The sequence below is a fragment of the Mobula birostris genome, chromosome 10, assembly GCF_030028105.1.
Source record: "Mobula birostris isolate sMobBir1 chromosome 10, sMobBir1.hap1, whole genome shotgun sequence".
Lineage (NCBI taxonomy): Eukaryota > Metazoa > Chordata > Chondrichthyes > Myliobatiformes > Myliobatidae > Mobula > Mobula birostris.
The window spans coordinates 36579999-36597300 of NC_092379.1; the positions used below are offsets into that span (position 1 = coordinate 36579999).

Sequence of the window (17302 nt, forward strand, 5' to 3'; positions counted from 1 at the left end):
ATAAGACACGCTCTCTAATGCAGGCAGCCTCCTGGCAAGTCTCCCCTGTGTGCCCTCTAGATATTCTCCATGCTTCCTATGACAAGAAGGAAGAAAAAGAAAATATTTAAAGAAAAACTGGATAGGTATATGGACAGGAAAGGAATGGAGGGTTATGGGCTGAGTGCAGGTCGGTGGGACTAGGTGAGAGTGGAGTTCGGCACGGACTAGAAGGGCCGAGATGGCCTGTTTCCGTGCTGTAATTGTTGTATGGTTCTACAAGTCACTTATAAATTAATAGCATCATAACATTTTAAGTAACATTTGGATATTAAACACACAGCACGTATTTTCCCCGCATGAGCATATAAAATCATTGCAACACACCAATATCGCTGATTCAGTGGGAGCCCTGGGCTTGTTTCCCTGCAACAAGACGGTCCTATCACGGGCTGATGGGAGTCAGCGATACTCGAAGGGGGTTCATTATGTCCAGTCTTTTCCGCAATTTAGTTTTCGTTGCATTCATTGCAGAGATATGTTGGAAATGGAAGCACCGTTTTCAGTGCTTTCATGGCTATCTCAGTATATTTAGCCTTGACTTTGATCCAGAATGTCGCCAGAGATGTTATGTCAAACATACTTTTCAGCCCACCGTCATTTGCAAGCTCGAGGAGCTGATCTTATTCCCATGCTGACATGGATGATGTGCGAGTAATGACCTCGCGTGTGTTCAAGCTGAACAGTGGGTGAGAGGGAATGAGGAAAGGTGCAGCGACTCCTATCGCCAAATCATGTCGTTTCCTCGCGGCCCGGTAGCACATGCTTTGTGGCTTGGTACTGGTCCGCAGCACGGTGGTTGGGGACTGCTGCGCTAGGGAAATTCTAAGCAGTTTCTAGAGTAGGTTACCTGGTCGGCACAACACTGTGGGCCGAAGGGCTTGTAATGTGCTGTGAATTTCTATGTTCGGAAACATGTGGTTAAACCTCCCAGCCCTCTCGTGCTTTCCCACTTATTTCTGCCTTCTCTGCTTACCGGACCTGCCTGTTCAGTGAGTTTGACACAGAATTCTGAGTTAACACCTGCTACACTAGTATCCTGTGTCCCAGCCCTGCTGCCTCACCAGCTTAAACCCTCCCAAAGTGCTCGAGCAAAGGTATGGATAAAAGGGACGCACAGAGGCGGTTTCCAATAGCGCAAGAGTCTGGGGCCAGAGGGCACAGCCTCAGAATAGAAGGACGTCCCTTTACAGCAGAAGTGAGGAGGAATTTCTTTAGCCAGAGGGTACTGAATCGGTGGAATTCATTGTCACAGACGGCTTTGGAGGCCAAGTCATTGAGTATATCTAAAGTGGAGGTTGATAGATTCTTGATTTGTTAAGGGCGTGAAAAGATATGGGAGGAGGCAGAAGAATGGGGTTGGGAGGAAAAATAAATCAGCCATGATGGAATGGCAGAGGAGACTCATAGAAACAAAGAAAATCTACAGCACAATACAGGCCCTTCGGCCCACAGAGCTGTGCTGAACATGTCCTTACCTTAGAAATTACTCCGCTTACCTATAGCCCTCTATTTTTCTAAGCTCCATGTATCCATTCAGGTGTCTCTTCAAAGACCCGATCGTTTCCGCCTCCACCGCCGCCTCTGGCAGCCCATCCCACACACTCACCACTCTCTGCATAAAAAAAACTTGCATTGAAACATAGAAAACCACAGCACAATACAGGTCCTTCAGCCCGCAAGGTTGTGCCGAACATGTCCCTACCTTAGAAATTACTCGGCTTACCTGTAGCCACCTATTTTGCTAAGCTCCATGTACCTATCCAAAAGTCTCTTAAAAGACTCTATTATATCTGGCTCCACCACCGATGCCGGTAGCCCATTCCACACACTCACCACTCTCTGAGTAAAAAACTTACCCCTGATATTTCCTCTGTACCTACTCCCCAGCACCTTAAACCTGTGTCCTCTTGTGGCAACCATTTCAGACCTGGGAAAAAGGCTCTGACTATCCACATGATCAATGCCTCTCATTATCTTACACACCTGTATCAGGTAACCTCTCATCCTCCATCGTTCCAAGGAGAAAAGGCCGAGTTCAGTCAACCCATTCTCATCAGTCATGCTCCCCAATCCAGGCAACATCCTTGTAAATCTCCTCTGCACCCTGTCTATGGCTTCCACATTCTTCTTGTAGTGAGGCGACCACAGTACTATAAGTGGGGTCTGACCAGGGTCCTATATAGCTGCAACATTACCTCTCGGCTTCTAAATTCAGTTCCATGTTTGATGAAGGCCAATACACTGTATGCCTTCTTAACCACAGAGTCAACCTGCGCAGCAGCTTTGAGCGTCCTATGGACTCGGACCCCAAGATCCCTCTAATCCTCCACACTGCCAAGAGTTTTACCATTAATACTATATTCTGCCATCATATTTGACCTACCAAAATGAACCACTTCACACTTATCTGGGTTGAATTCCGTCTGCCACTTCTCAGTCCAGTTTTGCATTCTATCAATGTCCCGCTCTAACCTCTGACAGCCCTCTACACTACCCACAACACCTCCAACCTTTGTGTCTCAGCAAACTTACTAAGCCATCCCTCCACTTCCACTTCCTCATCCAGGTCATTTATAAAAATCACGAAGAGTAAGGGTCCCAGAACAGATAACTGAGGCCGACCTCCATGCAGAATATGACCTGCCTACAACCACTCTTTGCCTTCTGTGGCAAGCCAGTTCTGATCCACAAAACAATGTCCCCTTGGATTCCATGCCTCCTTACTTTCTGAATAAGCCTTGCATGGGGTACCTTATTAAATGCCTTGCTGAAATCCATATACACTACGTCTACTGCTCTTCCTTCATCATTGTGTTTAGTCACATCCTCAAAAAATTAAATCAGGCTTGTAAAGCACGACCTGCCCTTGACAAAGCCATACTGACTATTCCTAATCATGTTATACCTCTCCAAATGTTCATAAATCCTGCCTCTCAGGATCTTCTCCATCAACTTACTGAGGTAGGACTCTTTGGTCTATAACTTCCAGGGCTATCTCTACTCCCTTTCTTGAATAAAGGAACAATATCGGCAACCCTCCAATCCTCCAGAACCTCTCCCATCCCCATTGATGATTCAAAGATCATCACCAGAGGCTCAACAATCTCCTCCCTCGCCTCCCACGGTAGCCTGGGGTACATCTCATCCAGTCCTAGCGATTTATCCAACTTGATGCTTTCCAAAAGCTCCAGCACATCCTCTTTCTTAATATCTACATGCACAAGCTTTTCAATCTGCTGCAAGTCATCACAACAATCACTAAGATCCTTTTCTATAGTGAATACGGAAGTATTCATTAAGTACCTCTGCTATTTCCTCCGGTTTCATACATACTTTCCCACTGTCACACTTGATAGGTCCTATTCTTTCACGTCTTATCCTCTTGCTCTTCACATACTTGTAGAATGCCTTGGGGTTTTCCTTAACCCTGCCTGCCAAGGCCTTCTCATGGCCTCTTCTGGCTCTCCTAATTTCCTTCTTAAGCTCCTTCCTATTAGCCTTGTGCTGTGGTAAAGGAGATAGAATTATGATCACTATCTCCAAAATGCTCTCCCACTGAGAGACCTGACACCTGACCAGGTTCATTTCCGAATACCAGATCAAGTACAGCGTCTTCTCCTATAGGCTTATCTACATATTGTGTCAAGAAACCTTCCTGAACACACCTAACAAATTCCACCCCATCTTAAACCCCTTGCTCTTGGGATCCACCAATCGATATTTGGGAAATTAAAGCCTCCCATCATGACAACTCTGTTATTATTACACCTTTCCAGGATCTGTTTCCCTATCTGCTCCTCGATATCCCTGTTACTATTGGGCGGCCTATGAAAAACACCCAGTAAAGTTATTGACCCCTTTCTGTTCCTAACCTCCACCCACAGAGACTCCGTAGACAATCCCTCCATGGCGTCCACCTTTCCTGCAGCTGTGACACTATCTCTGATCAACAGTGCCACGCCCCCACCTCTTTTGCCTCCCTCCCTGTCCTTGTTGAAACATCTAAAACCCAGCAGTTGAAGTAACCATTCCTGTCCCTGAGCCATCCTAGTCTCTAATGGCCACCACATCATATCTCCAAGTACTGATCCACGCTCTAAGCTCATCCGCTTTGTTCACAACACTCCTTGCGTTAAAATAGACGTATCTCAAACATTCGGTCTGAGAGCATCCTTTCTCTATCACCTGCCTATCCTCCCTCTCGCACTGTCTACAAGCTTTCTCTATTTGTGAGCCAACCCCCTCTTCCCTAGTCTCTTCAGTTCGGTTCCCAGCCCCCAACCATTCTAGTTTAAACTCTCCCCAGCAGCCTTAGCAAACCTCCCTGCCAGGATATTGGTCCCCCTCAGATTGAAGTGCAACCCGTCCTTTTTGTACAGGGCACAACTGCCCCAAGAGAGGTCCCAATGATGTAGAAATCTGAATCCCTGCCCCCTGCTCCAATCCCTCAGCCACGCATTTATCCTCCACCTCATTAACCACTGACATCTCCTCTGTACCCACTCCCAAGCACCTTAAAACTATGCCCTCTCGTTCTAGCCATTTCAGCCCTGGGAAAAAGCCTCTGACTATCCACACAATCAATGCCTCTCATTATCTTGTTCACCTCTATCAGGTCATCTCTCATCCTCGTTCGCTGCAAAGAGAAAAGGCCGAGTTCACTCAACCTATTCTTATAAAGCATGCTCCACAATCCAGGCAACATCCTTGTAAATCTCCTCTGCACCCTTTCTATGGCTTTCACGTCATTCCTGTAGTGAGGCAACCAGAACTGAGCACAGTACTCCAGGTGGGGTCTGACCAGGGTCCTATATAGCTGTAACATTACCTCTCGGGTCTTAAACTCAATCCCACGATTGATGAAGGCCAATGCACCGTATGCCTCCTTAACCGCAGAGTCAACCGCATAGCAGCTCTGAGTGTCCTATGGACTCTGACCACAAGATTCCTCTGATCCTCCACAGTGCCAGGAGTCTGACCACTAATGCTATATTCTGCCATCATATATGACTCGATAGCCGAATTCCGCTCTTGCGTCTTATAATCCTGGTTCCCTCTTGGCTCGGGTCACTTTGTCATGGAAGAGATCCCAGTGATGCTGTCTGCTCTGCACCCACACTTTGTACATTTCAGCCGTCCTGCCTTCCTGTTTCTAAACTCGCTCGTACCTGGCAGAAGGGGTAGTCCAGCGATTACAATATACCAGCACTTTTTCTTTACAGCTTGTCTATTGATCTGTAAATCTCCGTTGCAGGACCTCATCTCTCTCCTTGCGGGTGATCATTGGTGCCAGTGTGGACTATGCCTTTTTATCATGGGGCAAAATACATTCTGAGCGTCGCACAAATCAGATCGATGATCTTTTCTTCAGTCTTGCTTCGTGAAGTTCGGGGCTGTGAATGAACGTTTGCATTTTCTGCTGGTTTTTTTTAGGTGTTGTCTGAAGCCTGTGGCCAAGAAATCACAGCAAAGCACATGCTGCCGACGGTTCTCCAGATGGCAGGCGATCAGGTGGCAAACATTCGCTTCAACGTGGCTAAAACATTGCAGAAAATAGGACCGGTTTTAGATGCCAGGTAAGTATTTGAGTTGGGGCTTATAACCCGGCCTGTGGAGAATGTTTCACCTCCAGTTTGGAATGGAAATTGAGACGCCACTGTGGTGGCATTTAGTGATGGAGTCGCACCGTCTTTTGTACCCACAGGTCCAATCCGGCCAAGACCACCGTCTCTGCCGGTCCCATCGTCCCAGGTTCTCAACCTGGGGTTCATGGACCCCTAGCGTAATGATCCATGGCACCAAAATAGTTGTGCACCCTTGCTCTAAACCTTTCCTGCCCGCGTACCTGTCCTTATTGAAGTTGTTAATGTGCCTGCCTCAACCAGTTCCTCTGGCAGCTCATTCCATGTACTGCATGGGAGAGGGGCATAAACTTAACCCTCGGGCCTCCCCCTCCCCTGTGGTGTTTGCCTCACTTTCCTGCTTGACCTTGATCCTTTGGTACCCTTAAACGATCTTCTTCTCTATCCAGAGGTTAAGGCCATAAGACACAGGAGCAGAACCAGGCCGTTCGGCCCATCGATACTGCACGGCCATTCTATCATGGCTGATTTATTATTCCCCTCAACCCCACTCGCCTGCCTTCTCCCCTTTTTTTTAAAGAAAGGACATCCTCACCAAGAACATTTAGTAGCCCGTTTCTACCCTCCAAATTACCTGTTTAAGGTCTCTCCACTGCCTTTGTATTCCAAGGGCCTCATTTTACTACAGCTTTCCCAAGCAATGCGCAATATTCCTTTGGGTTCTGGATATAGTCAGTTGTACTGTATAGAAGCATGACCTCTTGTCCATTGCATCTATACTGACAATCACTCCTTGCTATTGTAAACCCACTCAGCCACACTAACTCCACATCCCTCTGTCTTGCTCACTGAACCTGTAGAACAGGCCCGTTGGCCCACAATGTTGTACCAAACTAATTCTTCCTTTTCAGTCCGGACGAAGGGTCTGGGCCCGAAACGTCACCTGTTTATTCATTTCCATAGGTGCTACCTGACCTGCTGAGGTCCTCCAGCATTTTGTGTGTGTTGCTCTGGGTTTCCAACACCTGCAGACTTTATAAATAAAGCAGCGCCTAATTGAACCATGTCCTTTTGCCCGCACGTGGCCAATATCCTCCATTCTCCGCACGTTCATTTGCCTGTCTAACAGTGTCTAAAATACTTCAATGCTCACACAAAACGCTGGAGGAACTCAGCAGATCAGGCAGCGTCCATGGAAATGAATAACCAGTCGACGTTTCAGACCGTGACCCTTCATTGGATCGTAAACACTTGTTCTTGTTTCATACCTGCATCCACTTCCACCAGACCCGTCGGTGTGTTCCAGGTACTCAAATCCTCAGCACATCTTTGAGCTGTTCTCTTCTGGCTTTTACATCTCAACTGTGAGCCGTCTGCTTTTGCCTCAGAATTTTGTAAACTTCTGTCAACTCGTCCCTCCCTCAGACTCCATCACCCTGGAGAAAGCAACCTCTCCGGTAACATCTGCAGTACCAGCCAGCATGTCTTCTGTACCTTTTTCAGATCCTTTAAAGGGGAGGCCAGAGCTGAATTCAGTACTCCAAATGTGACCTAACCAGAGATTTATCACAGGCAACATCCTGTAAACATCTTCTGTACCTTCTCCAAAGTATCCACACCCTTTAAAGGGGAGGCCAGAGCTGAATTCAGTACTCCAAATGTGACGTAAGCAGAGATTTATCACAGGCAACGTCCTGTAAACATCTTCTATACCTTCTCCAAAGTCTCCACACCCTTTAAAGAGCTGGCCAGAGCTGAATTCAGTACTCCAAATGTGACCTAACCAGAGGTTTATCACTGGCAACGTCCTGTAAACATCTTCCATACCTTCTCCAAAGTCTCCACACCCTTTAAAGAGCTGGCCAGAGCTGAATTCAGTACTCCAAATGTGACCTAACCAGAGGTTTATCACAGGCAACGTCCTGTAAACATCTTCTGTACCTTCTTCAAAGTTTCCACGCCCTTTAGAGGGGAGACCAGAGCTGAATTCAGTACTCCAAATGTGACCTAACCAGAGGTTTATCAAGTGACTGTCCAGGTTTTTGTTCCGGCCTGCACCACCACCACCTCCTTTGGCAGCTCAGCTACCAACTCCTGCATGAAAAGTTTGCTCCTCCAATCTTCTTTAATACATTTTCCCTCTCTCCTTCAACCACTGATGGATAAATCCTGGTTAGAAGTGAAAACCGCACAGTGAGATTTCAGTTAACGCCACCACCATCTTCATCAGCATGTGACGTGGGCGATCGTGGTCTCTCCATGGCCACGGTTGTTCTTGGCAAATTATCCTGCAGAACTGGTTTGTGCCATTGACGCCTTCTGGGCCGTGTGTGTTTTTACAAGATGAGGTGACCCCCCCCCCCCACCCCCCAGCCATTATCAGTGCTCTTCAGAGATTGTCTGCCCGGCATCAGTGGTCGCACAACCAGGACTTGTGATCTGCACCGGCTGCACACATGACTGTCCACCATCTGCTCCCACGGCATTGCGTGACCCTGATCAGGTGGGGGGTCTCAAGCAGGTGTTCCACCTTGCCCAAGGGTGACCTGCAGGTCTGCGGAGGGAAGGAGCACCCTGCACCTCCTTTGGTAGCAACGTATCTCCACCCCGCCAACCCGTCCGGTGAACGATTTTTGTGAAATTGTGCGTTTGTGATTTGATTGGAATTTGTGTGGAAAGCAATAACAGACGGATTGCATTAAAAGGAAGTTTATGCATTCAGTGCCCCCTCTCTTCAACGGCATAAAAATGCGGCATCCGAATTATTCTCCTTTTGCATCCACTAACCCAAATGAGCTCAGCTGCAGTTTGTGACCGTACTCTGCTAGTTGAGCTCTAACCTGTATCTGGCCAGTAAACGATCAGTTGTGGTAGTGGGAGCCTGCGTGAGAGGCAGAAAGAGGAGATTTTAATCTGGGTAATATCCAGTATCGCTTTAGATTTAAGTGAATGTGCTGCTGTCTTGTTTTGAAGGTCACAGGTACTAAAACTTGCTTTTAAATCACAGCACTTTACAGAACGAGTTCAAACCAATATTGGAGAAATTGGGTCAGGACCAAGATATGGACGTAAAGTACTTTGCGCAGGAAGCCATGACTGGTAAGCTGTGGCTTTGGACCCAGCTCGGTACGAGCATAAGCATTCTCCCTTCGAGCAGTTGTGGCCTGCATTGTCCCAGAGTCTGTCACTGGGTCTCTGAAGATGAGCACAAGACAAGATGGGTGTCTGCTGGGTTCCTGCTGTGGGGGCACTGATGGTAGAAAAGGCTCTTTAAGCTAAAGATGTGTGTTTTGTAATCTGCACGTGTAACGAGTGAGGGTCGGGGAAAAACATGCAGTCCTCAGCACGTTCATTAAAGGGGATAAAACACAAATTATGGATTCAAAACTCTGAACCAGCAAGAGGGTTATTCGAGCTGCTGGAACAATGCTGTGATATTTGGAACTGTTTCCAGTTAAAGGGATTTACTAATTGTTCAGAATTATAAACCTTGTTATAGAGCCAAGCATGAAGTTCTCAGTTCTGTCTCTTACTTGCCTCCCTGTTTCTGTAAGCTGAATATTTTAAGAACCAATCCAGAGTTTTGAGTACAATCCTCAGTAAAGAGTTCTGTGTTTATATTAGGTGATTTTTAGGGTTTAGGAACGGGTGTTAAAATCTAGTGCCAGACATCCCACCCTGCAAAAACTCATTTCAGGGAGGTAGCAGTACGATATGGAGAGCAAGCTGTTGCCCCATGTAGCAAGCTCCCCGTCTGCATGCACCCAAAGGAACGGCAGATTGAGTTTGGTACCAGGAGCAGCACAGGAGTTGTCATTCAGCGTAGGACTGCCTTAGGGACTCCAGCTCCGGGTTTACTCCCGAAGCCTTCCCTGTGAGTGGGTACAGCCGCAAGGCAGCAGAGGTTTGAGATCAGAATTTTCCTTCTCCTAGATGAGCTGACGAGTCCCATCTCCCCGAATAGGTCTTGAAGCAACAGGAATTAAGAGTTGGCAATGTATGAATTCACTTGCAATATTTTAGAAATGACATACTCCATCGCAAGAATTCCCACAAGTTGTCGTCATAGCTTACAGATAGATGCGTGTTCTGATTATCTTCAGAAACGTTCCCATTTTGTCTCCTTTTAATATCTAACCTGCATGTTTTCCTTCTTATCTAGTGCTTGCCTTATCATAGAAAGGAGTGAAGAAACGGCTGTCCAGACTTGCAACGAGATCTGCCGCTGACATCTTTGAAAACCTTCTTCACTCTCTCTTTGTACCGTATAGGAAAAAGGAAAGTTACGTCACATCCGGAGTTTCTCCAGTTGCCGGACGATTTCCCTCCACGCCTCTCTGACGGAGTGGGGAACCGCGTACGAGGCAAGTGACAGCAGTGGTTTGCCATTGCCTTCTGCCGGGTGAGTTTCCAAAGAGATCACCAGCTCGTAACCCAGCATGGATGGAAAGCGTGCATGGGAGCCGGCTGGATTCAAACTCGGGGTGACGCCACTACAGCATCAGCCGGGTCAGCCTACTGTATAATATGGGGACTACTTTATGTTGTAGTAACACATCGTTGCATGCGCTATTAGGCGCACATTGATACGTATGTGTGTGTTCTGCATCATTTTCTACCAGTAAAGAACCATGAAACTTCGCTCCTGTCTCCAGCATTTTTATTAATAGCATTGTTGTGTAGCCAGGCCACATACACAACACTCTTTAAAGAATTACCCCTGGAAATGTAAATGTCTCGTACGTAGTGTCACTGGATTTTAGCTGCCTTGTAGATTCTAGTTCTGCAGTCTTTCTGCTGTCTCAATTTAGCTTGAGATATCAAGCTGTCTACTTCCCCTATTTATTTTCATTGACTGTAGTGTACCCAGTGGCATTGTGTATCCGATGGGTTTAACTGTTAACAAGGATGTGAGGTTATTAGCTTTGCTGCTCTGTCGACAGTCACTTGTATCCAGTATGCCTCCTCCTCCTTTCCCAAAACACCTTCGCTTGTATTCCCAGCATCCAGTGGCAAATGCTCGAATTAAAACTGAAGATGTTGTCCAATCTGAAACTGTTCTCGGATGGGGTGGCAGAGGAGGGGCCCAGTGAGGGGCCCACATTGGATGGGCCTTGGCTTGGGGAAGTGGTCCACATTAATGGGTCCTGACCCTGATGTAGGAGAGGGTTTCGCATTTGATGGGGCCTGGTGAAGGGGTGGGTTCCACATTGATGGTTCCTAAGGTGGGGCCCACATTTAATGGGGCCTCATGTGTCTGCACTCATTGTCCCCACGTTGCTGAATGATGTGCTATAAGTTTTGACCTACCTTAATTTCCCTTTTAATTGTTTTTAACATTAAAAGAAAGAGTGCCCGTTAGACAGTTATTGAAATGACTTTCAATGCCGACCTCATTATTCCAGTGACTTGAACAGCAGTGCCAGTGGATGCTGTGATTACCTGATGGTTTGGTTCGGCAGCCATTGCTTCTGTACATATTAGTTAAAGTAGATTTTTCAATAGCTAAGCTTCTCTTCCCGACCAGAATTACACAATATTGTATCATTCCAGTGGTCTAGTCACATTTGGGATGCCATTTCAATATTGCAAATCACGTAATTTAATCTCTGTTAGCTTTTTGAGTGATTTTAGAGATTGTGTTAGGCACGTTTAACCTGTTACCAGTGGACGTCTTTCTCCTAATTTGTATATTACATCATTCTTTTGACTGCTTTAATTAATAAAGTGGATTAAGGTAAACGCTGCTTCGTGTTGCACACCAGAGAGGTGCAGGATTTACCGCCTTGCGACTTTTGCGGAGCAGAAACTCGTAAAAAGCATGTCATGTGTTTCGTTTCCTTTTAATTTTTTCCTTCTGTTACATTTCTTTTTGAGGTAGCTTTCTGTGCTGTTCACTGGGTTTTAGACCAAGGTCTTGCACACAAATCAGAGTTAGTCACTGAAGATTTAGTCAATGTGGAGAGACAAGTACAGCAGGGGAACGGGCCCTTCACCTCTTCTCTCTGGCGTCTTCTCTCTTCATCTCTTCCTAACAAAAGCCCCAAGCCCAACCTTAGTGTCCCTCACCAAAGAAACCTCCCCTTAATCATAAGACCATAAGATGGAGGAGCAGAAGTAGGCCCATCAGCCCATCGAGTCTGCTCCGCCATCCAATTCTTCCAGTCATCCCCATTCCCCTTGCCTCCTCATGATGCCCTGGCTAATCAAGAACCTATCTATCTCTGCCTTAAATACACCCAATGATTTGGCCTCCACAGCCACTTGTGGCAACAAATTCCACAAATTTACCACCATCTGACTAAAGAAATTTCTCCGCATCTCTCTTCTAAATGGATGTCCTTCAATCTTGAAGTCGTGCCCTCTTGTCCTAGACTCCCTGACCGTGGGAAATAACTTTATCATATCTAATCTGTTCAGGCCTTTTAACATTTGGAATGTTTCTATGAGATCCCCCTCCCCTCATTCTCCTGAACTGCAGGGAATACAGCCCAAGAGCTGCCAGACGTTCCTCATACGGTAACCCTTTCATTCCTGGACTCATTCTCGTGACTCTTCGCTGAACCCTCTCCAATGTCAGTATATTCTTTCTAAAATAATGAGCCCAAAGCTGCACACAATACTCCAAGTGTGGTCACACGAATGCCTTATAGAGCCCCAACATCACATCCCTGCTCTTTCATTCTATACCTCCAGAAATGAATACCAACATTGCATTCGTCGCGTTCACCACCAACTCAACCTGGAGGTTAACCTTTAGGCTATCCTGCACAAGGACCCCCAAGTCCCTTTGCATCTCTGCATTTTGAATTATCTCCCCATCTAAATAATAGTCTGCCTGTTTATTTCTTCCACCCAAGTGCATGGCCATACACTTTCCAACATTGTATTTCACTTGCCACTTCTTTGCCCATTCCCCTGAACTGTCCAAGTCTCTCTGCAGGCTCTCTATTTCCTTCACCTATCTTGGTATCATCGGCAAAATTAACCACAAATCCATTAATCCCATAGTCCAAATTATTGACGTACATTGTAAAAAGCAGCAGTCCCAACACCGACCCGTGGAACTCCACTGGTAAGCGGCAGCCAGAATAGGATCCCTTTATTCCCACTCTGTTTTATGCCGTTCAGCCAATGCTCCACCCATGCTAGTAACGTCCCTGTAATTCCATGGGTGCTTATTTTGCTGAGCAGCCGCTCCTGGGCACTTTGTTAAAGGCCTTTTGAAAATCCAAATACACCAAGTCTACTGCATCTCCTTTGTCTACCCTGCTTGCAATCTCCTCAAAAATTTGCAGTAGATTTGTCAGGCAGGATTTTCCTTTCAGGAAGCCATGCTGGCTCTGGCCTATCTTCTCATGTGCCTCCAGGTGCTCCGTAATTTCATCCTTAACAATCGATTCCAACAATTTCCGAACCACTGATGTCAGGCTAGCAGGTCTGTAGCTTCCTTTCTGCTGCTCCGACCCTTCTTAAATAGCAGAGTAACATTTGCAACTTTCCAGTCATCCGGTACAATGCCAGAATCTATCGATTCTTGAAAGATCATTGCTAATGCCTCTGCAATCTCTCCAGCTACCAAGGGTGCATTCCATCAGGTCCAGGAGATTTATCCACCCTCAGACCATTAAGCTTCCTGAACACCTTCTCAGTCGTAATTTTCACTGCACATACTTCACTTCCCTGACACACTTGAGTGTCCGGTATACTGCAGATGTCTTCCACTGTGAAGACTGATGCAAAATACTCTGCCATCTCTGCGTCTCTCATTACAATATCTCCAGCATCATTTTCTATTGGTCCTATAGCTACCCTTAACTCTCTTTTGCCCTTTATATACTTAAAAATGCTTTTAGTGTCTTCTTTGATGTTAGTCACCAGATTCCTTTCATAATTCATCGTTTCTTCTTCCATAAAACTGCAACTTTGAAGCACAGTCGTTGTATGCACAGACTTTCCCATCTCAGCCTCTGAAGCTTGTAACTTCTCCAGGGTTGTCACAGGTCTCTTCATGTACTCCCTCACTACTCCCCTTCTTGCACGGTCACTCAGTTTTCGAGAACGGCCTACTCCCTTCAGATTTACAGCTGTGCCATATCCTTTCCATTTCTTGATGATTGACTTAACTGTACTCCAAGGGATATTCTGCGACTGAGAAATATTCTTGTATCCATCTGCTGACCTGTGCTTTTCAATAACCTTTTCGCGGAGTTGCCTGGAGTGTTCTTTTGTCTTCGTGGTGTAGTTTTTGCCAGGATACTGACTCACCAGCAGTTGGACCTCTACTTCTTCTTCTTTTGTGTTTTATGGCAGTTGGCAACCAGTTTTTCAGTGCATTACCGCCATCTGCTAGACTCGTGGTGTCCCAACCAAATATGTCCTGGAGTTCTCTACTTTAGACAATCTAGTTCAGCCTGCAGTTCTCTATTAGCATCACTCTGTAGTTGCAATTCCTGGTGACTGCTTAATGCGCTCATTAGATAATGCCACAAACTGCTATCCCTCCCTAATTTTCTCACATGCTTTCATGTAGTTGCATTACCTCAATTACATTGATTTCATCTGCATCACTTGTAAGACTAAAATCGTCTTGTTAAAGAATAGTAATTATTGCACGTTATACTTTTAAAATTGCTGTTTTTCCAAGTCTGCTGCTTTTTCAGGTTTTCCTTTTCTTGGATCGTAGCCTGCAGTTGTTTACTGAGACCTCGGAGTTCTTCTTCATTTGCTTCCATGTTTTCATTTTATAATCCAAATGTAGATAATTCGCTTTGTAACACACTCCTTTTCTTTTTGTATCCTTGTAATAATTTCCTCCATTTCCCAATCTCCTTTCCAATTCACAGTTGTTCTTGTCGACTACTTCTATTTGTTGTTGCAGTTCTGCACCCTGGGCTTCAACCATAAAATCTGAGTATTTTCCTTAAGTTCTAAAACATATTTCTTAAATTCTTTTTTTTCATATTATTTTTAATTTTTTTTATTGTACAAAAAACAGCACATCTACAAAAACCACGACCTTAACAAAATCTAATTAAATATCGAGCAGCAAAAGGGAGAAAAATATGAAGGCTAAAGTAAACATACACAGCAGGGGTTCACCGCACCAAAAAACCTCAGTCCTCACCCCGTGAGAAAGTCCAATACAGGGCCCCATATCCTTTCAAAGATGTCCCCTCTGTCCTCATTACATAGTCTCAGTCTCTCCAAATGTACAGTATTTGCCAGTTCTCTCAGCCACAGATCGTACGTAGGCACAGAGTCCATTTTCAGCATTTGCAGGATTAACTTCTTAGCAATCACCCTGTCAAACAATACAGCCTTTTTTTCATACCTATTGGCTGAAGATAGGGAGCTTGTTGCTCCAAGGATGGCTATGAGCGGGTCTGGTTCCCGTCGCTTCCCATAAGCCGCAGAGAAAGAGTGAAAAATACTTTTCCAGTATGCATAAAGCTTACAACATGACCAGAATGAACGTGACAAGTTACTGCTCACAGATTTACATCTATTACAAACTGGTGAAACTTCAGGGTAGAAACTGTGCAACTTTACTTTGGAACAATGAAGTTTATGTATTGTTTTAAACTGTATAAGTGTGTGTCTGACGTTGACCGAACAATCATGTATACTCTTTAAACACTCATCCCAGACCTCCTCTGTCAGTTCTATACCCAGTTCATCCACCCATGCCTGTTTAAGACCTGCAGTATTCACCCGAGCTGCATTATGTAGAATCTGACAAAGATAGGATACCGCACTACGAGTAACAGGATCAAATTTATTTATTGCCTCCAGGGACTCATGTTTGTCTAAAACTTCGAAGTTAGGTATATATTTCCTAACATAATCTGAATTTGTAAATATCTAAAAAAAAACTAGATGCAGGGATATTATAAACTGCTTGTAACTGTGCAAATGAGGCAAAGCTTCCATTACTATATAGGTCACCTACACTACAGATGCCTCTCTGTTTCCAGGTAGAAAAAAACAGTATCATTCAGGCCAGGCAAAAAGGAATGATTGTCACAAATCGGAGTGTTAATATAAATTTTTGCGGCCTTAACGTGGAGTTGAATCTGCTTCCAAATTCTTGTAGTGCTGCCAACCACGAAGCTGTTACTAAAATGTGACTTATTAACTGCAGTGGGGCAAATAAGGAGAGCTTGTAAGGAAGTCTTTTTACAAAGCACTCGCTCTCTGAGTAACCATGCTGGGCACGAGTCTGAGGTAGAGGGTGGGCCTTTTTTCCACCATGCAAGCATGGATAGGTGGGCAGCCCAGTAATACATTTTAACGTCCAGCAGGGCAAAACCACCTGCTTCCCTGGGCTTTGACAAGTGTTTTTTAGTAATTCTAATGGCTTTATAATTCCAAATGAAGGGTATAATAATTGAATCCAATTGCTTAAAATATGACAGAGGAATAAATCATGGAATTGACTGGAAACGATGAAGAAATCGTGACAGTACAATTATCTTGATTGCATTAACCCCCCCCACCAAAGAAATCGGAAGGGTTTTCCAAAAGTCAATATTGCATTTAACCTGCTCACCTTTGTTTCGCCAATTCACTTGCAAAAGGTCATCTGGGTTTTTTGTATTAGTCACACCAAGATAGGAAAAATTATCATGAATTATTTTAAAGGGAATGGACTGTAAATATGCTGTATTAAACCACTGCAGTGACTGGCATTAGTTCACGCTTATCCCAATTAATAGAGAAACCTGAGAAACTACCAAAATGATTAATTAGAGTCAGAAGGGCGGGTATTGATGTTTGTGGGCTGGAGATAAACTCATAGTCATAGTCATACTTTATTGATCCCGGGGGAAATTGGTTTTCGTTACAGTTGCACCATAAATAATAAATAGTAAAAAAACCATAAATAGTTAAATAGTAATATGTAAATTATGCCAGTAAATTATGAAATAAGTCCAGGACCAGCCTTTTGGCTCAGGGTGTCTGAACCTCCAAGGGAGAAGTTGTCAAGTTTGATGGCCACAGGCAGGAATGACTTCCTATGATGCTCTGTGTTGGATCTCAGTGGAATGAGTCTCTGGCTGAATGTACTCCTCTGAAAACCCAGTACATTATGTAGTGGATGGGAGACATTGTCCAAGATGGCATGCAACTTAGACAGCATCCTCCTTTCAGACACCACTGTGAGAGAGTCCAGTTCCGTCCCCACAACATCACTGACCTTACGGATGAATTTGTTGATTCTGTTGGTGTCTGCTACCCTCAGCCTGCTGCCCCAGCACACAACAGCAAATATGATAGCACTGGCCACCACAGACTCGTAGAACATCCTCAGCATCATCCGGCAGATGTTCAAGGACCTCAGTCTCCTCAGGATATAGAGATGGCTCTGACCCTTCTTGTAGACAGCTTCAGTGTTCTTTGACCAGTCCAGTTTATTGTCAATTCGTATCCCCAGGTATTTGTAATCCTCCACCATGTCCACATTGACCCCCTGGATGGATACAGGGGTCACCATTACCTTAACTCTCCTCAGGTCTACCACCAGCTCCTTAGTCCTTTTCACATTAAGCTGCAGATAATTCTGCTCACACCATGTGACAAAGTTTCCTACCATAGCCCTGTACTCAGCCTCACCTCCCTTGCTGATGCATCCAACTATGGCAGAGTCATCAGAAAACTTCAGAAGATGACAAGAC

General features: G+C 45.2%; 1 protein-coding gene across 1 annotated transcript in view; it reads left to right on the forward strand.

The window, feature by feature from the left end:
* The window catches only part of LOC140203586 (serine/threonine-protein phosphatase 2A 65 kDa regulatory subunit A beta isoform-like), a 79804-nt gene that overhangs the window by 32538 nt on the left and 29964 nt on the right, over window positions 1–17302 (forward strand). The window contains exons 9-10 of the mRNA XM_072269633.1: window positions 5476–5618; window positions 8632–8723. Coding sequence (XP_072125734.1) covers window positions 5476–5618; window positions 8632–8723 — 235 coding nt within the window. The remainder of the gene's footprint in view (window positions 1–5475; window positions 5619–8631; window positions 8724–17302) is intronic.